At 39.7% G+C, this 20,775-nt stretch overlaps 2 protein-coding genes across 2 annotated transcripts in view; both read right to left on the reverse strand.

The window, feature by feature from the left end:
* The window catches only part of LOC139364513 (merozoite surface protein 9-like), a 324,715-nt gene that overhangs the window by 109,024 nt on the left and 194,916 nt on the right, over nt 1-20,775 (reverse strand). The window lies entirely within an intron of this gene.
* Nucleotides 4,167-11,918, reverse strand: LOC139364494 (zinc finger protein 239-like). The gene is made up of 2 exons (XM_071101280.1): nt 9,363-11,918; nt 4,167-6,785 (listed from the first exon to the last, which is right to left on the reverse strand). The coding sequence occupies exons 1-2, from the start codon at nt 9,667-9,669 to the stop codon at nt 6,073-6,075; spliced, it is 1,020 nt and encodes a 339-aa protein (XP_070957381.1). The 5' UTR covers nt 9,670-11,918; the 3' UTR covers nt 4,167-6,072.

Raw genomic sequence — 20,775 nt, forward strand, 5'->3', positions numbered from 1 at the left:
ACCACACATGTGCTGCACTGGAATTATCCTTCTACACATGTAATGGAATTATCCCTCTATATATGAACTGCACTGGAATTGTCCCTCTATAAATGTACTGCATTGGAATTATCCCATTGGCTAGCAGAAACTTCATCAACTCTGTCTCAGTGATTTTTGTGATTGGTTACATTTCAGTCACATGTGCATAAGAGAGAGAGGTGGTGTCTGATGTCTGCAGGTCAATGCAACTGAGAAATATGATCCTTGTAATTATTCTGTGAATATCAGCAGTGGGAATGATTGTGAAATATTTTGTTCATTTCATGAGAGCAACATGATAATTAATGATTTCTGAACAACCATTTTTTATTTAATGTCTATTAAGAGTATCTTATCAACTTTATTTCACTTGGTGATGTTTCATTATAGAGAGCATAACATGACAATACATAACATCTACAGTGGCAAGAAAAACAACCCTTTGGAATGACATCTAAGTAGCTGAATATGTTTTTTTTCCCACCAAGGCAATAATAGTGTTCGTGGGAGGACACCACAGAAGAAGCCACTGCTGTCAAAAAAAACATTGCTGCAAATCTGAAGTTTGCAAAAGTGCACCTGGATGTTCCACAGCGCTACTGGCAAAATATTCTGTGGATACATTAAACTAAAGTTGAGTTGTTTGGAAGGAAAACACAACACTCTGTGTGGAAAAAAAGGCACAGAACACCAACATCAAAACCTCATCACAACTGTAAAGTATGGTGGAGGGAGCATCATGGTTTGCGGCTGCTTTGCTGCCTCAGGGCCTGGACAGCTTGATATCATCGACGGAAAAATGAATTCCCAAGTTTATCAAGACATTTTGCAGGAGAATGTTAGGCTATCTGTCCTCCAATTGAAGCTCAACAGAATTTGGTTGATGCAACAGGACAACAACTAAAAACACAGAAGTAAATCAAATAATCAATCAACAGAATGGATCAGTCTATCATTGTTGGTATTGAAAAAGCCTATTGCCCATTGTGGTGGAAATTCTAACCAATAAGAAGAGACTTTGACATTTCTTCAAACAATCAACCTTAATTTGATAACAATTGCAATAATGTAGCTGGTCAGCCTTACACTCTGAGGTGGAAGGCCGAGAGCTCGATGACACAAGGAGTTCAGAAGCCTTATATAGTCAAACTATCTTGTGCATATAGAAAACACGTGATCTTGGTATGTGTCCGTGTGTGGAGAACGAGACACAGACTAACTGTGAATTGGTCGTCTCGTTCTGTAGCAACAGCTAGTTATTCTAGTTTTCCAGTGAGGTGTCAAAACAACAGAAAATCACTCTCCACACAGTTCCTCTGAAGTAGATCAAAGGTTCCCTTAATTGGGCCAAGCGCCTTTGGCCTGTCTGTGCAGAGGGTGTGTGGTTGCACACCCACACAAACATACACATAAACTTCTCAACCTTAAAGAGATCCTTCAACACATTGGAAGTCATATAAACTTAAAGAGGTTAACATAGATTTTCCCTCACAACATTGCACAGAGATAAATCAGACATGAACTGTGTGATGTTGTAGTTTCGCTAGAGATAAATCAGATCCAGACTGAACTGTGTGATGTAGTAGAGAGTTGTAGTTTCTCTAGAGATAAATCAGACCCAGACTGAACTGTGTGATGTAGTAGGGAGTGGTAGTTTCTCTAGAGATAAATCAGACCCAGCCTGAACTGTGTGATGTAGTAGGGAATTGTAGTTTCTCTAGAGATAAATCAGATCCAGCCTGAACTGTGTGATTTAGTAGAGAGGTGTAGTTTCTCTTGAGATAAATCAGACCCAGACTGATCTGTGTGATGTAGTAGGGAGTTGTAGTTTATCTAGAGATATATCAGATCCAGACTGAACTGTGTGATGTAGTAGGGAGTTGTAGTTTCCAACAGGCCAATATTATACGTAGTTTAGCACATAAAACATTGTAATTAACTGCAATGACCATAATCCACTCTGCGCCTACTTGTCTTTTCTGTGTTTCTTTTACACCTGTGTTAAGTTGCAAATAAAGAGTAAAAACTCAGACGATAAGTAAAGCTCAAACCAAGTTTATTCACCCACTGAGTCACACAGCTGCTGCATAAGACCAAGACATATTCACACAAGCGCTGATATTTAACCCTTTATGCTAAGTCTCCTCCTTACTGGTATTTAACCCTTTATGCTGAGTCTCCTCCCTACTGGTATTTAACCCTTTATGCTGAGTCTCCTCCTTACTGATATTTAACCCTTTATGCTGAGTCTCCTCCCTACTGGTATTTAACCCTTTATGCTGAATCTCCTCCTTACTGGTATTTAACCCTTTATGCTGAGTCTCCTCCTTACTGGTATTTAACCCTTTATGCTGAGTCTTCTCCTTACACCTCTGTTGCTAGGCAGAACTTTTGTGGTATCAGTTCTTCCTCACTTCATCTGACCTCTGCCTAAATTCCTCCCTCCTCCCCATCTCACAGCAGTCCTGTTGACTTGTACCAGACTGTGGCCCTTCTCCTCCCTACCTCACGGTTGTCCTGTTGACTTGTTCCAGACTGTGGCCCTTCTCCTCCCCAACTCACGGCTGTCCTTTTGACTTGTACCAGACTGTGGCCCTTCTCCTCCCCAACTCACGGTTGTCCTGTTGACTTGTACCAGACTGTGGCCCTTCTCCTCCCACCTCACGGCTGTCCTGTTGACTTGTTCTCCTTCCATGGGATCCCTTAAGTCCTACCATAACCATTTTAAATGTCAACTTCAACGGGCTAGGGACATCCCAAGGATGTATCTCTACCTGAAAATACATGATCTAAGTGATTGATAGTTGGTATTCAGCAGTCATGAAGCCTTATTTCCTTTAATGAACTACTAAAATAGTGATTTTGTCAGACAGCATAGACAGCAGCTCTACACTTTTTTGACTGACTGATCCATTCATCCTTCCATCCCTCCTCAGCCTTCCTCTCCTCTGAAGACCCAGTGTGGGTGGAGCTCAGTCAGAGAGCTGTTGAGGGACTGGTTAGGAAGAACACTTCTACAACCAGAGAGGTGAGAGGTCACACATGGTTTAGATGGTAAATATGTATGTCCCCTTAGCGGTTCATCACGTCATCAAAAGGTCATATCTTCCATCTATGTTTATTTACATTAGTGCAAATTGTCCACTGATATTGGTGTAATTTCTCACCCCTTTTGGCTGTATGAACGTTAATTTCTTCTCAGGCACACACATTTGTTCTTTGATATTATGCAGGTAATTTGTGTAAAATGTCCTTTTCCCTACTAAATCACCACATCTCTTTACATTGCTTATGCATATTCAGTGACCTGACTGTGTCCAGACTATGTCAAAGGCCCATCCTGGTAGATCTGAACCTAATGCAGTTTGGAGTGATGACAGAAGTCACATTTAGGTGCCAGGTGTAACTGAGGCCATAGATGCTCCATATCCATTACTTTGAGTGTTTCATATAATATGACTGAATGTGTTTATTTCTGTGTTGCAGGGGCAGTCAAGAAATGGAACGGTAAGGCCACAGAACATGACATAAGCAGAGCTGTGGGAGACCACCTCAAGCCCCTGGTAGAGCCGGGGGTGGTGTTTACCACTCCGCCACACCTTCAGCAGGCTTGAAAAGTGGGATTGATCTGGTTTATCTATTTGTTTGTCTCTGTTTTAAGTAGTTTATCCTTTGACATACTGATCTTCATACTAAGAGGGACCAAGAGTCTTTCGATTGGTCGGTCATTGGGTCCATATATATATATCTCCATCACTAACTTAAAGCATCAGCTGTCAGAGCAGCTTACCGATCATTGCACCTGTACACAGCCCATCTGTAAATAGCCACACCCAACTACCTCATCCCTGGATTGTTATTTATTTTTGCTCCTTTGCACCCCAGTATCTCTACTTGCACATTCATCACTCCAGTGTTTAATTGCTAAATTGTAATTATTTTGCCACCATGGCCTATTTATTGCCTTACCTCATTACTCCATTTGCACACACTGTATATAGATATTTCTGTTGTGTTAATGACTGTACATTTGTTTATCCCATGTGTTGTTGTTTGTGTCACACTACTTTGCTTTATCTTGGCCAGGTCACAGTTGTAAATTAGAACTTGTTCTCAACTGGCCACCTGGTGAAATAAAAATAACATTTTGTTGTTGGAATCAAATCAAGCTTTATTTATATAGCACATTTCAGACATGGATGCAACACAATGGCTTCACAGGAAAAAACAAATAAAAGACAATGAAAATAAACAAATATTTAGTACACAACAAACAGAAGACTAATGAGCACCCTAAGGAAATTCCATTGATTAAAATATTAATCGGATGCAATATCCAACCCAAAATATAAGCTTGTTTTTTAGGAGGGGTTCTGAAAGACACTGAGGGTGTCCACTGAAAATTGACTTGTAACAACAACTGGGACCTAAAAGACATCCACCATGAGACCCACTAAATCTGCCCAAGAAGAGACAAACAAAAGAAAAACCCACAACAAACTTAAAGACAGGAAGCAAACCAAAAACGTGAAGCAACTAAAGGTGTTGACTCTCCACATCAAGACAACTGGAGCACTGGGCCAGACACTCTTAAATAGACTAACGAGGTGACACCAATCTGTGCGTCCTACGTTCCATTTCTCATTATAATCAACTACAATGCTTCACCAATATAAACATGGCATCTACTGGCTGTCAACAATTGAAGACAGGAAAAAAAATAATATACAATAATATACAATAGCATAATTTTTTTCAAAATGTTCTCTATAGAATCCGAAAACACTTTTTATTTAACTAGGCAAGTCAGTTAAAAATGTGTTCTTATTTTCAACGACGGCCTGGGAACAGTGGGTTAACTGCCTTGTTCTACAACATATTTTTACCTTGTCAGCTCGGGGATTCGATCCAGCAACCTTTCGGGGACTGGCCCAACGCTCTAACCACTCGGCTACTGAAAGTACGTTGAAATTAGGTTGTTTTGAAAATAATTTAAAAAATACATATTTTCAACTACAACCGAACAAATATTGGGCATCGGGCATCGTCTTCTTTTCAATTACATTTTGCTAGGTGGGATAGCCCCAATGTCAAAACACAGTTTTAAAATGTCTAAATCAATAACCAATATGCAGGAACAGTTTGTGATATATTGAAAACCTAAACATAAAATGTACACAAACATCTGCCACAATATTCATATTACTTGTATTTGTTAAACAAGCTCCTTATAAACTGCACAAGCATCAGAAACGCTATTATTTTGACAAGTAGTAATAAATCACTGATATCAATTAGGTGGGAATTCAGGTTGTAGGTGCTGTTGAAACTAACACAACTAAAAATATATTTTACCTCACTGGTTAGAGGACAACCTGCAGAAGACAGTCAGCTACATTTTGGAGTGATGCATTTAAATGTAGGGGTCACTAAACAAAGGAACGCAACACTTATTTGTCATCACTCATCAATATCATGTTGAAATCAATTGTCCGAGAGGAGGGAGATGAGGTTGCACATCCTGTTAAAACTAACAGCTCAAAAATCACACGGAATCTGGGAATAATGTGTACATCACTGGTTAGAGAACAACTTGTAGAAAACATCTAGCTACATTTTGAAGTGTTGCATTTTGATTCAAGTGGGTCACCAACGTGGTAAGTGTAACAACTCTGTTTTTGTTAATCACTTTTTGTTAAATCAGATAAATAGTACTCTTCCATTTCAGAGCCTGGATTTTCCCCCTTAGGCAAATATCCATATCATGATGAAATCAATAGAACAGGTGACAAACGATTAGGCCTCTACATTGTGACATTATCAAAATACTCCTACTACAATGTTAAAACATTCTACATTGTGACATACATTTTTTGATATGATGAAACAACTCCTTCATGTATGTACTTTCTGATATTTGATCAGAGATCTTTTATCAGATTATCTCTGGTCACAGCTATGAGCTTTCACTCCTGTGTGTGTTCTCTGGTGTCATACCAGGCTGTTTGACTGAGTAAAACTCTTCCCACATTGATTACAGCTATTAGATTTCTATTCTTTGTGTTTTCTCTGGTGTACAGTCAGCTGCCCAGATGTAACAAAACTGTTCCCACATTGACCACAGCTATAAGGTTTATCTCCTGTGTGTGTTCTCTGGTGTATAGTCAGACTGCTAGATGTAACAAAACTCTTCCCACATTGACCACAGCTATAAGGTTTATCTCCTGTGTGTGTTCTCTGGTGTGATATCAGGTTGGTTGACTGCGTAAAACTTTTCCCACATTGATCACATCTATAAGGTTTATCTCCTGTGTGTGTTCTCCGGTGTACCTTCAGATGACTAGATTTACCAAAACTCTTCCCACATTGATCACAGCTATAGGGTTTCTCTCCTGTGTGTCTTCTCTGGTGCACTGTCAGATCGCCAGAATGACCAAAACTCTTCCCACATTGACCACAGAAAAAATGTTTATCTCCTGTGTGTGTTCTCTGGTGTGATGTCAGGCTGGTTGACTGAGAAAAACTCTTCCCACATTGAGTACAGCTAAAAGGTTTCTCTCCTGTGTGGATTCTCTGATGAATTTTAATGCCTGATGAGGAGGTGAATCTCTTCCCACAGTCAGAGCAGCAGTGAGTTCTCTTCCCTGTGAGTCTCTGCTGGTGTTTCCTGAGGAGTTCTGATGTGGAGAGACTCTTCTCTGCCTTGTCAGCATCATGATGTTGTTGAGGCTCCCCAGAAGATCCATGATAGCCCCGTCTCTCTCCTGTGTGAACGACAAAGTCAGACAGATGGTTAAAGGCCCACAACAGCGGAAATCCACTGTAAAAGGTGATGCCAACAGCGTAGCTATGATGTTGGACAACAATTGATATCTGTAATGAATGTTAAAATTATTTGACAATTGTCTTAAAATGAGCAAGAAGTCATATTTAGTCTTGTTTTCACATTAGTAGTAAAATTGATGAATGTAGGCAAGAAATAAGTTATTACAGTTGTTGAAACCCTAAGCAGTGTGCCAGACAACTTTTGGTTTCCAATATTGGCCCATTTCTGTGTTTAATAAAATTGTAGTACGTGGGCGATGCACATAATCTGGTTGTAGAAACTCCTCCCTGCTAATGAGGAAACCGCTCGTTATGGACGTAGTATATCTGCCTGGAGCAAAAATGGTGAGCAAAGACTTTAGTTTTTCACAATATATTCTGAATGTGAATGGGGGAAATCTCAGGGGAGTAAACAACATTTCTAGGTTGCTTATTTCACACTTTTCTTTCTTTTTTTATTTTACCTTTATTTAACCAGGCAAGTCAGTTAAGAACAAATTATTATTTTCAATGACGGCCTAGGAACGGTGGGTTAACTGCCTTGTTCAATGGCAGAATGACAGATTTTTACCTTGTCAGCTCGGGGATTCGTTTTTGCAACCTTCCGGTTACGAGTCCAACGCTCTAACCACCTGCCTTACATTGCACTCCACGAGGAGCCTGCGTGGCCGGCTGACTACCTGTTACGCGAGGGCAGCAAGAAGCCAAGGTAAGTTGCTAGCTAGCATTAAACTTATCTTATAAAAAACAATCAATCTTAACATAATCACTAGTTAACTACACATGGTTGATGATAATATTAGTTTATCTAGAGTGTCCTGCGTTGCATATAATCGATGCGGTGCCTGTTAATTTCTCATCGAATCACAGCCTACTTCGACAAACGGGTGATGATTTAACAAGCGCATTTGCGAAAAAAGCACTGTACACCAATGTACCTAACCATAAACATCAGTGCCTTTCTTTAAAATCAATACACAAGTATATATTTTTAAACCTGCATATTTAGTTAATATTGCCTGCTAACATGAATTTCTTATAACTAGTGAAATTGTGTCATTACTCTTGCGTTCCGTGCCAGCAGTATATGCAGCAGTTTGGGCCGCCTGGCTCATTGCGAACTGTGTGAAGTCCATTTATTCCTAACAAAGGCCGTAATTAATTTGCCAGAATTGTACATAATTATGACATAACATTGAAGGTTGTACAATGTAATAGCAATATTTAGACTTAGGGATGCCATCCGTTAGATAAAATACAGAACGGTTCCGTATTTCACTGAAAGAATAAATGTTTTGTTTTTGAAATGATAGTTTCCGGATTCGACCATTTTAATGACCAAAGGCTCGTATTTATCTGTGTTATTATGTTATAATTAAGTCTATGATTTGATAGAGCAGTCTGACTGAGCGGTGGTAGGCACCAGCAGGCTCGTAAGCATTCATTCAAACAGCACTTTTGTGCATTTGCCAGCAGCTCTTCGCAATTCTTCAAGCATTTAGCTGTTTATGACTTCAAGCCTATCAACTCTCGAGATTATGCTGGTGTAATCGATGTGAAAAAAGGCTAGCTAGTTAGCGGGGTGCGCGCTAATAGTGTTTCAAACGGCACTCGCTCTGAGGCTTGGAGTAGTTGTTCCCCTTGCTCTGCATGGGTAACGCTGCTTCGAGGGTGGCTGTTGTTGACGTGTTCCTGGTTCGAGCCCAGGTAGGGGCGAGGAGAGGGACGGAAGCTATACTGTTACCCTGGCAATACTAAAGTGCCTATAAGAACATCCAATAGTCAAAGGTATATGAAATACAAATCGTATAGAGAGAAATAGTCCTATAAATACTATAACTACAACCTAAAACCTCTTAACTTGAAATATTAAAGTCTCATGTTAAAAGGAACCACCAGCTCTCTCATATGTTCTCATGTTCAGAGCAAGGAACTTAAACGTCATCTTTTTTACATGGCACATATTGCACTTTTACTTTCTTCTCCAACACTTTGTTTTTGCATTATTTAAACCAAATTGAACATGTTTCATTATTTATTTGAGGCTAAATTGATTTTATTGATGTATTATATTAAGTTAAAATAAGTGTTCATTCAGTATTGTTGTAATTGTCATTATTACATTTAAGAATCGTCCGATTAATCGGTATGGGCATTTTTTGGTCCTCCAATAATCGATATTGGCATCGGCGTTGAAAAATCATAATCGGTCGACCTCTAGAGCTTACCAAGATGACATTGTATGTTCCTGAGTTATTTATTTCCCTTTAGTGTGTTTATACTTTACTGTATTTATATATCACTTTTCAACAGAAAAAGTTTTTTTTTTATTCACTGGAGGACGTCATGAAAAATTCCAACAGTACAAAAACATATTCAAGTGTAGAACGCCCTTTTAAAAATCACACATTAGTTCAACAACTGCAAAGTTTATGTCCCTGTTTTATAAGATAGATCTCACTGTATTTACTGGTGTTAATCAGATCAATGTCCCTGTTTTATTAGATAGTACTCACTGTATTTACTGGTGTTAATCAGTTCTCCAGTCTTCTCTTCTTCGTCCTCCTCTAATGTGACAGTAATCTCCCCCTCTTCATCCTTCATTCCAAAAACGTCTTCATCTTCTTTCACTGTGACAGTAACCTCCTCCACTCCAAAAACTGCATCTTCCTCCTCCTCTTTCACTCTGAAGGCGTCTTCCTCTGCTTTCACTGTAACAGCCTCACCCTCTAAATGTTGTTGTATTGTAACAGCCTCCTCTTCCTCCTCCTCTTTCACGACAGCCTCTTCTTTAGCAGGAGGAGAGTAACTTAGTGAGCTCATGGTCGGGGATAATAGGCCATTAGCATTAGCGACTAGACTACTGCTAACTAAACAAGCCAGCTAGTTGATTTACAACGTAAATATTAAATTAAATAGGGTAGCTAGTTGTTTCCACATAAGTACGTTTAAATCATAGTGGCAAATAAAACACGAAATTGTCTAAAGAACTTGAATGTTCCGACTTTGTTGCCTAGCGAGCTACCGAGGTGGCTGCAGTTGTTGAAGAAGCGTTCCGTCCACTAGATTATACGTCACACTAGAAACATCGCCTGAAAGAGACATATCGCATCTGCTGTCTGGAGGGAGTAAACGCAGTTGAGGAGGGAAAACTTTTTTTGTTCTTCATTGAATATTATAAAGCAGTTTAGGGAAACGTTTTTTTCTTCTCCAATAAATAAGAATATTATATCAACACGTACAAAGAGCAACAAGTGTTGTTTGATTAGTTAAGATTTTTTATGAGAATTTAAAACAAACTCAACATCTACTCCACATCTGTATTCCTGATTCAGTCAAATAACTAGATATCAAAATTATCACCTAGTTATTGATAACCTTGATAAAGATTAGCAAAAATTACAGTATAAAATAAATAAGTAAACTTTACCCACTACCAGGATATTTTAGCCCAAAACCTGGTTACCTCTCTGCTAGGAGGCTGAAACTTGGCCATAAGTGGATCTTCCAGCAAGACATCAACATCCACAAGAAATTGTTAATTGGGCACAAAATCAACATTTTCAACGGCCACCTCAGTCTTCGGACTTGAACTCCATTGATAATCTGTGGTTTGAATTGAACAGGGCAGTCTACAAACGCAGACAAAATAAATGAAGGACCTGGAGAGATTCTGTATGGAGGAATGGTCTAAGATCCCACCCAATGTGTTCTCTAATCTCATAAAACATTTCAGTGTCGTTTTCCTCCCAATGGGAGGGTGCTGGAGAATTGAAACATGGGTGTCAATAATTCAGACCCTTACCTTTTGAGAATTACATGTTAAACTAAATCTCTTTCTCTGAGCAATTGTATTAGCATAAAATAATATAATTGCCTTTTTTGTTGGTGTAACAATACATCATGTAGATGTATATAATGAACAGACTAGGTCCATACTGCTTCTACGTGGTGTAACAATACATCATATAAATGTATATAATGAACAGACTAGGTCTGGTGTGCGACTTTAAGGCAATGCTGCTAGTGTGACGTATATTCGAGTGGACGGAACCCTTCTTTCAACAGCAGGAACATGCAGTCAGCCACCTCGGTAGCTTGCTAGCCTAAAAATCTGAACCAATAAAGCTCTTTAGACTCTTTAGTGTATATTAGCCACTGTGTTTTAAACCCACTGCTGTCGTCTAGTTAGTTATCCGTTTTAATTTCATATTTACGGTGTTATTGATATTATTCAGCTAGCGGGCTGGTTAAGTTAGCATTAGCCTAGCTAGTTAACATTCCCGAAGATGAGTTCACTAAGCTACTCTCCTCCTGTTAAAGAAGATGAGGTCTGCTGGACGAAAAAAGAGGGTCTCGTCAAAGAGGAGGAGGAAGAGAAGGATGTTACAATACAAAAACAAGTAGAGTGTGAGGCTGTTACAGTGAAAGAAGAAGAGAAAGACGTTTCAGTGAAAGAAGAGATAGGCACGTTAAGAGTGAAAGAGGAGGCAGAGGAGAATGCAGTTTTTGGAGTGAAAGAGGAGGGGGAGATGACTGCCACATCCAAAACGGAAGAAGAGGAGGAAACTGAATATCTGGGCCCGGTTTCTCAAATGCATCTTAAGGCGTCCGATGGTTCCAATGATGACCTTTGCCATAAGATGGTTTTGGGGAACCGGGACTCGATTAACACTAGTAAGAACTGTCATTAAAACAGAGGCACAAAGCAGTTGAACAGCTGTTTGGTGTTAAAGGGTAAATATGCAATAGCTACATTCCATATTTGGACTTCCAAATTATTTATTTATAGCCATTTATTCTTGAGGAATATAACACATGCCTCATGAGCTTAGTTCAACTGTTGTACCCCATCAGATCCCCAAATAAGCTTTTTTACTCTAATGTTTAGAAACAATGTAAATCAAGACTGTATAGCCTCAACATGGTTAAAACTATAATGTTGATAGCATGAATGGTCAGTCCTTGCATCCATAGGTCTGTTTATGAATTTGAGAGTAGTTACATTTCTCCATCCCCATCATCATCTTATTACCAAAACACTTTGTTATTGTTTAAACTGCAGATTAGTTGATTGGTTGATGGGGCTTTTTTAAAGGGACTACCTAGGTTTTACATAGCAACAAAATGCCTGCCCTGAGTCTTGGTTTGGTAAACAGCTGAGGGAAGGGGGCTGGAGAAATGTAACCACTCAAATTCATAGAGAAAGCTATTGCAGAAACCGTAATCCAACACCTAGCGACCTCATCAAGAAGTTCAGACATCTTGGCGTAACAGTTATAAGGTGTTGGCTTGACAGTCACTGGACCCAGGTTTGAGTTAGGCAGTTAAGCAGAATTCACTACACTATGAATACAAGGACTGGCCATCCATGATGTCATAATGATAGTTTAACCAGGTTTCTATGCTATATAGTATATTCTAGAATTCTTCCATGATGTCATAATGATAGCTTAACTAGGTTTCTAGGCTGTATAGTATACTCTAGAATTAATCCATGTCGTCATAATGATAGTTTAACCAGGTTTCTAGGATATATAGTATATTCTAGAATTGCCAGTGTAGATTTCCTGTGGGGATCAAACTGTTTAAGTCATTGTATAATATTCAGCCATTTTTCTTCATACCATTTACATTAATACCTAGATTCAGAAACATTCATTATTTCTTTAAGTTAATGAATTGGTTTGAAATGTTTGTTTTAAAACCTTCTCAAAGTTGGTGCCTTGACAGTTTTGTAAAAAAATGTTTTTACCATAAATCACTATTTTAATTTGTTTTAAATTGAACCTTTATTTAACCAGGCAAGTCAGTTAAGAACAAATTCTTATTTACAATAATGGCCTACCCCGGCCAAACCCGGACAACGCTGGGCCAATTGTGCAACACCCTATGGAACTCCCAATCACTGCCGGTTGTGATACAGCCTGGAATTTAACCAGGGTCTGTAGTGACACCTCAAGCACTATATCCTATCCTAGCCACATGGGAGCCCAACATTGACTACCGTTGGCTGGCATGCATAACTTGAATTAAGCTTACTAGTGTTCCCCCAGCATTAGGGCAACCCCATTCCTATTTTAAATTCCTGGAGATTATTGGACATTTTCCAGTACCTTTAGAATTGTCCAGTTTAGAATTGTACTGTTTTCTTAGAAGTAGGTAGCATAATCAATATAGTTAACCATATGTGATTGTGCAAAGCTGGATCAACACACCTGGTCATTCTGGGTCTTGTGAAGGCCTTTGGACAGGAACACTGGTTAATCATTTGTAAGCACCATAGGCTTGGACTTGTGAAGGCCATTGGACAGGAGCATTAGTTAATCAGTTATAGGCACCTGCAATAGGAGTGTGCATGTCTGTTTATTTTTGTGTCGTTGCAATGGTCACGCCACCAATAGAATCTATGCCCTAATGTCTGAGCCAATCAGAGAATGGAAACTAAGCAGAAAGATAAGGGTGGCCAAGGCTAAAGGGTATTAATCATTTATATAAAGGGTAGTGACTATGTTATGTAAGGGAACACACCCCTGAAATGTACAAAAATGAATGGGAAGTCATTGGCACTGGACAAACCATATACACGGTGTCCAACACCACTCAATTCGGCGTTGTTTCATTCAAAGTTGATTGCAAATGCCATATGGCAAATGCCAAGTGTAACACTTTAAAAATCCAACAGATGGCGAGTGCGCTCCACTGTGGTTTTTCATATTGCAAATGTAACACAAGTCAACATCCAAAAGTAACATTTTGAAAAACTGAACATTTTTTCTAAAACTTATCACCCCCTTAAAAAAGTGCTTTCTGGACCGTTTTTCAAAATTCTTTCGATTTCTGTGTCAATTACACATGTATAAGAACTGTATCAACATACTTTAGTCATATTTTATTATCATAATTTTTATTTAATTTTTTTACTTGTGCATAAGGCATATGTTTTCTCCATTTGCAATATGATTTCATAGGAAGTCAAAAGTCGAAAATGTGAACTTTTTTTCAAAAACTTATCACCCCCTTAAAAAACTGCTTTCTGGACCGATCTATTTTTTTTGTCAATTAATCATGTGTAAGAACTGTATGAATATACTTTTGTCAAATTGTATTATCATATATTTTTTTAAATTACTGTTATTATTTCATCAGAAATATGTTTTGTCCATTTGCAATGTGATTTCATAGTAGTTCCTAACCATCGCTCGTTGTGTTGATTTCATCATGTCCATTTGGTAATGTTTTTTCACTGTTGCAAATGCACTGTGCATTTGCAATATGGTTCAATGGGCATTTACCATCACGAATTTGGCATGCTCGAAAATCCTGCAGGAATGCGAAATTGACTGGCCAGATGAACTCGGGATGGCTGGGCAGTGATTCTGGTTCCTCTCCATCACTCCCTGGGGTTGATTTCAGAATGTCACTTTGGTGATGGTACCTCACTGTTTAAACATATTGCAAATGGACAAAAGTCACCAACAAAGTGACTTTTGCCTAATCACACATGAAGTTTTGAAACGATCTGACCTTTTTAACCATTTGAAACAGCCCATATGACACAATTTAAGGCACTTCCGGTAAGGCACAGGAAGCTAAGTAAACACATATCCTGATTGGCGTATGCCTTTACAGAATCCTGAGTTTTAAGTCTTTACTGACTTATTTACGGAGGGTTTAGTGAGTGTGTGTTATTTCAGAAAATCACAGAAATCTCGCAGAGCTCCGAAGCACACTTTAAAAAGATTTTTATGAACACGCTGCAACTGGATCTGTAACTGTTTTTGAACATCACCAATTTGACATTGTACGATTTCTCTTAAATGACAATAGATAAATGGCTGGTTCTTTTTTTATTGACACAGTAGTTTCCTTTACTTTTACGTGAAGCGGAAAAATTATTGCTCTATTTTCATTTTGGACCTTTAATCCCAGAAAAATGGTCATAACTCAAAAACCGTTGAGGCCTAGACGCCATCTTGTTCGGGGCCAACTGCCCATTATGCCAAACCTACGCTCACCAAGTTTCGGCTTCGAAATATTTTCCATTTAGGAGATAAGGCCACGTCGTGATTGGTGATGTTTTGTACATTTGCAATATGATTCCATTCGCCCTCTTGTGGGATTTACCGGGACAGCGGAAAAAGGACCAAAATTTGATTATTTTATCAAACGGAAACCGAATGTCAGAGAGAGTTCGTTTGATGACTTCCTTGAAGATCCGACCCTGCCCGCACGGCCCGACGCCGTCCGCGAATTTTAGAAATGTTTTCGGACGTCTAGTAAGGGACCGTACATTTGCAATGTGGACTTTCTCACTAACTATATGGCAAATGTCAAAATGTTCCCTTAAGGTATGTAAGTGGGACATTCTTTTGTATTCTGAAATGCACTCTAACTACGTCACATTTAGTGTCTCATTATGTTGCAATGGGAAAACAGTATTCATGGACACAGAAATCCTAAAAAAATTCAGTTTTCTAAATCCAATGGTTCTAACCGAGAGTCACCTTAACTTTAACACCCAAATCGGTACTGTCATTATCGCGGTTCTTCAATAATTAAACATAATACTTAATACTGTAGCTGTTTAGTTAGTCGCATGTTCAACTATCATCAGCTGATCCAGGAAATCATTTTCTGAATGACAACATCACGACATGCAACAACAATCAAAGTGCTTCTTCATTCATTACACCGGTAAAGACAGTTATGCCGTGCTCCACGTTGGATCCAACATCCCTTACAAATTGATGTTTATAATGTGTTATTGTCTACTTGATTTACAGTAGGGTCTCGTTAGTCTGTTTGGACACGGAGATACTTTGCTCATAATGTGTAGAGAACTGTTCCTTGATGGATATGCTATTGTACAACACACAAAGCAATTTTTCTTTATTCAGGACATTTAGAATGACATCACGTTACAGAGTAGCCTAGTGGGATTATTCACACAATTATCTGGTGATCAGGTTATGAAATGTCATGACAAAGACATTTTAGTTTCCTTGTTTCACCTGAAATATAAAATGATATATAGTATTAGGTCTATGTTGTTGTAAGGTGAAATTATGGCTCCTACAGTAGGTCTATGTTATTGTTAGGTGAAGTGGGGTGGCAAGTGGGTCGACAAGTAGCCTAGTGGTTAGAGCGTTGGGCCAGTAACTGAAAGGTTATAAGATCGAATCCCTGAGCTGACAAGGTAAAAATCTGTCATTCTGCCTCTGAACAAGGCAGTTAACCCACTGTTCCTAGGCCGTCATTGTAAATACGAATTTGTTACTGACTTGCCCAGTTAAATAAAGGTCAAATAAAAAGTTATGGGTCCTACAGTAGAGCTATGTTGTTGTTAGGTGAAGTTATGGGTCCTACAGTAGGGCTATGTTGTTGTTCGGTGAAGTTATGGATCCTACAGTAGGTCTATGTGGTTGTTAGGTGAAGTAATGGGTCCTACAGTAGGTCTATGTTGTTGTTAGGTGAAGTTATGGGCCAATTTGTTAAACACTTAGTGTACAAACCCTCATTGTCAGGTTGATGGCAAAGCTAGCCAAAGAGCATTTTACTTGTTGAAGTGTTTTTTTAAAGTATAAAGCAGTCGATTTGCGACAATAACACAAACATTTTAAGCAGGATATTCAAACAAACCTTACGATTATAATCCAAAAGTAATGTGAAATGCACTCATAAGCAACCTGTTGTCATGACTTTGGCCTCTTTGGGTATAGCAAGCCCCATCCCCCTCTCCCTGCCTCCCCCTTGCCTCCTTCAACTAGGTTGCTGTGGTCAGAGAGACGTCGTAAATTCCTGAGAAGACCCTGCCACAGGGCCACACAGTATAGAGAGAGTAGATTTTCATGGAGAACAAAGGAATTCCTTCCACCTCACGGAACTTAAGGTACGAACAAATTTCATGTTCCGGAGAAAGTATAAAAAATCGGCGAAGAATACAGCTACGAACTGGTTCGTTTGTCACAACTTGGGGAAGCTCATGGGAGACGGTGTGGGCACATTACTATAACGCTGTTTATATAATAGCCTCAGATATGATGTTTACATCTAATTGTGGTATAAGATGAATGAGTGAGTATGATACTGTTTGTATAATTGTGTAATATGATTTTGGACTGTTTAATGAAGACAAATACAATTTCCTTTTGATTTGAACTAAATCAGAGGACCGCCCCTGATCCCAGTTAGGGTCAGACATCCTGGGACAGTCCCTTTTCAGCCCTTCCGAATAAAACCCCCACTCGGGTTTTCGATCAGCTGACCGAGCTTACCTCAATTACGAGATGGCTAAAGGTTGCAGACCATGTTTTTCTCCATTAGGAGGGGGACAAAGGTTGTAGACCATTGCTGAATCTTTTAACCATACCACGTGGTTAAACTCGAAGACTATCGATACCGACAGAATAAGAACAAGTCTTTGATATTAATTACTAGTCTGCAGCTAGGAATTCGGTATCATTGAACGCAAACAACGACAACCGCCGAAACACCCGTTCTATAACGAATGTCACTCTGAACTATCCCCTCTAACCACAACCGAGAGGGAGAGAGACGGACAATTCTATAAAAGACAAACTTTTCACCAGCGATCAAGACAACACACTGAGCGTAAATATATATATTGATTGCAATTGTTCCCGAATGAGTGAGTGTTCATGTGCAAAGGATTAGCATTTCAATTGTTATAATTATCACTTCTTAGTCGACCCCCACTTCCCCTTTTGTCTAACAAGCCGCCATGCCGGTTTAGCCCACTAGGGCACATTCTCCGATCATTACATTTACTTTGTTTGTTTGTTTATTTGTTTATGCATTTCTGTGAATTACTTAGTCAGTAATAAATAAATTATTTAAGACAATTGATGTATGGATGACTCATAGTGAAGACTAGGTTCGTGCGGATAACCAACAATGATGAATGGAATGAGACTAACGTGAGGTAAAGTAAATAATTAATTAATTTGAAGACTAATTGATCAAATCAAATGTATTTATATAGCCCTTCGTACATCAGCTGATATCTCAAAGTGCTGTACAGAAACCCAGCCTACAACCCCAAACAGCAAGCAATGCAGGTGTAGAATCACAGTGGCTAGGAAAAACTCCCTAGAAAGGCCAAAACCTAGGAAGAAGCCTAGAGAGGAACCAGGCTATGAGGGGTGGCCAGTCCTCTTCTGGCTGTGCCGGGTGGAGATTATAACAGAACATGGCCAAGATGTTCAAATGTTCATAAATGACCAGCATTGTCAAATAATAATAAGGCAGAACAGTTGAAACTGGAGCAGCAGCACGGCCAGGTGGACTGGGGACAGCAAGGAGTCATCATGCCAGGTAGTCCTGAGGCATGGTCCTAGGGCTCAGGTCCTCTGAGAGAGAGAAAGAAAGATAGAATTAGAGAGATCATACTTAAATTCACACAGGACACCGGATAAGACAGGAGAAGTACTCCAGATATAACAAACTGACCCTAGCCCCCCGACACATAAACTACTGCAGCATAAATACTGGAGGCTGAGACAGGAGGGGTCAGGAGACACTGTGGCCTCATCCGATGATCTTCAACCATCAACTTACCATCCTGAGACAAGGCCGCGTATAGCCCACAAAGATCTCCGCCACGGCACAACCCAAGGGGGAACGCCAACCCAGACAGGAAGATCACATCAGTGACTCAACCCACTCAAGTGACGCACCCCTCCTAGGGACGGCATGAAAGAGCACCAGTAAGCCAGTGACTCAGCCCCTGTAATAGGGGTAGAGGCAGAGAATCCCATTGGAAAGAGGGGAACCGGCCAGGCAGAGACAGCAAGGGCGGTTCGTTGCTCCAGAGCCTTTCCGTTCACCTTCACACTCCTGGGCCAGACTACACTCAATCATATGACCCACTAAAGAGATGAGTCTTCAGTAAAGACTTAAAGGTTGAGACAGAGTCTGCGTCTCTCACATGGGTAGGCAGACCATTCCATAAAAATGGAGCTCTATAGGAGAAAGCCCTGCCTCCAGCTGTTTGCTTAGAAATTCTAGGGACAATTACGAGGCCTGCGTCTTGTGACCGTAGCGTACGTGTAGGTATGTACTGCAGGACCAAATCAGAGAGATAGGTAAGAGCAAGCCCATGGGGGATGCTTTGTAGGTTAGCAGTAAAACAAGCCCTTGCCTTGACAGGAAGCCAGTGTAGAGAGGCTAGCACTGGAGTAATATGATCAAATTTTTTGGTTCTAGTCAGGATTCTAGCAGCCGTATTTAGCACTAACTGAAGTTTATTTAGTGCTTTATCCAGGTAGCCGGAAAGTAGAGCATTGCAGTAGTCTAACCTAGAAGTAACAAAAGCATGGATTACTTTTTCTGCATCATTTTTGGAAAGAAAGCTTCTGATTTTTGCAATGTTACGTAGATGGAAAAAATCTGTCATTGAAACAGTCTTGATATGTTTGTCAAAAGAGAGATCAGGGTCCAGAGTAACACCGAGGTCCTTCACAGTTTTATTTGAGACGACTGTACAACCATTAAGATTAATTGTCAGATTCAACAGAAGATCTCTTTGTTTCTTGGGACCTAGAACAAGCATCTCTGTTTTGTTCGAGTTTAAAAGTAGAAGCTTTGCAGCCATCCACTTCCTTATGTCTGAAACACAGGCTTCTAGCGAGGGCAATTTTGGGACTTCACCATGTTTCATTGAAATGTACAGCTGTGTCATCCGCATAGCAGTGAAAGTTAACATTATGTTTTTGAATGACATCCCCAAGAGGTAAAATATATAGTGAAAACAATAGTGGTCCTAAAACGGAACCTTGGTCCTAAAACGGAACCAGAGGACAAAGCGATATCTTTCCGACAGATAAGATCTAAACCAGGCCAGAACTTGTCCGTGTAGACCAATTTGGATTTTCAATCTCGCCAAAAGAATGTGGTGATCGATGGTATCACAAGCAACACTAAGGTCTAGGAGCACGAGGACAGATGCAGAGCCTCGGTCTACCATTAAAAGGTAATTTACCACCTTCACAAGTGCAGCCTCAGTGCTATGATGGGGTATAAAACCAGACTGAAGCATTTCGTATTGTTTATTTTCAGGAAGTTGCTGCGCAACAGCTTTTTCAAAGAAAATTGAGAGGAATGGAAGATTCGATATAGGCCGATAATTTTTTTATATTTTCTGGGTCAAGGTTTGGCTTTTTCAAGAGAGGCTTTATTACTGCCATTTTTAGTGAGTTTGGTACACATCCGGTGGATAGAGAGCCGTTTATTATGTTCAACATAGGAGGTTCAAGCACAGGAAGCAGCTCTTTCAGTAGTTTAGTTGGAATAGGGTCCAGTATGCAACTTGAAGGTTTAGAGGCCATGATTATTTTCATCATTGTGTCAAGAGATATAGTACTAAAACACTTGAGTGTCTCTCATGATCCTAGGTCCTGGCAGAGTTGTGCAGACTCAGGACAACTGAGCTTTGAAGGAATACGCCGCTTTAAAGAGGAGTCTGTAATTTGCTTTCTAATAATCATGATCATGATGAATAATCTTCCTCAAAGAAGTTCATGAATTTATTACTGCTGAAGTGAAAGCCATCCTCACTTGGGGAATGCTGCTTTTTAGTTAGCTTTGCGACAGTATCAAAAATAAATGTTGGATTGTTCTTATTTTCCTCAATTAAGTTGGGAAAATAGGATGATCGAGCAGCAGTAAGGGCTCTTCGATACTGCACGGTACTGTCTTTCCTAGCTAGTCGGAAGACTTCCAATTTGGTTTGGCGCCATTTCCGTTCCAATTTTCTGGAAGCTTGCTTCAGAGCTCGGGTATTTTCTGTATACCAGGGAGCTAGTTTCTTATGAGAAATGTTTTTCGTTTTTAGGGGTGCAACTGCATCTAGGGTATTGCGCAAGGTTCAATTGAGTTCCTCAGTTAGGTGGTTAACTGATTTTTGTC

The sequence above is a fragment of the Oncorhynchus clarkii genome, chromosome 13, assembly GCF_045791955.1.
Source record: "Oncorhynchus clarkii lewisi isolate Uvic-CL-2024 chromosome 13, UVic_Ocla_1.0, whole genome shotgun sequence".
In the NCBI taxonomy this organism is placed as follows: domain Eukaryota; kingdom Metazoa; phylum Chordata; class Actinopteri; order Salmoniformes; family Salmonidae; genus Oncorhynchus; species Oncorhynchus clarkii.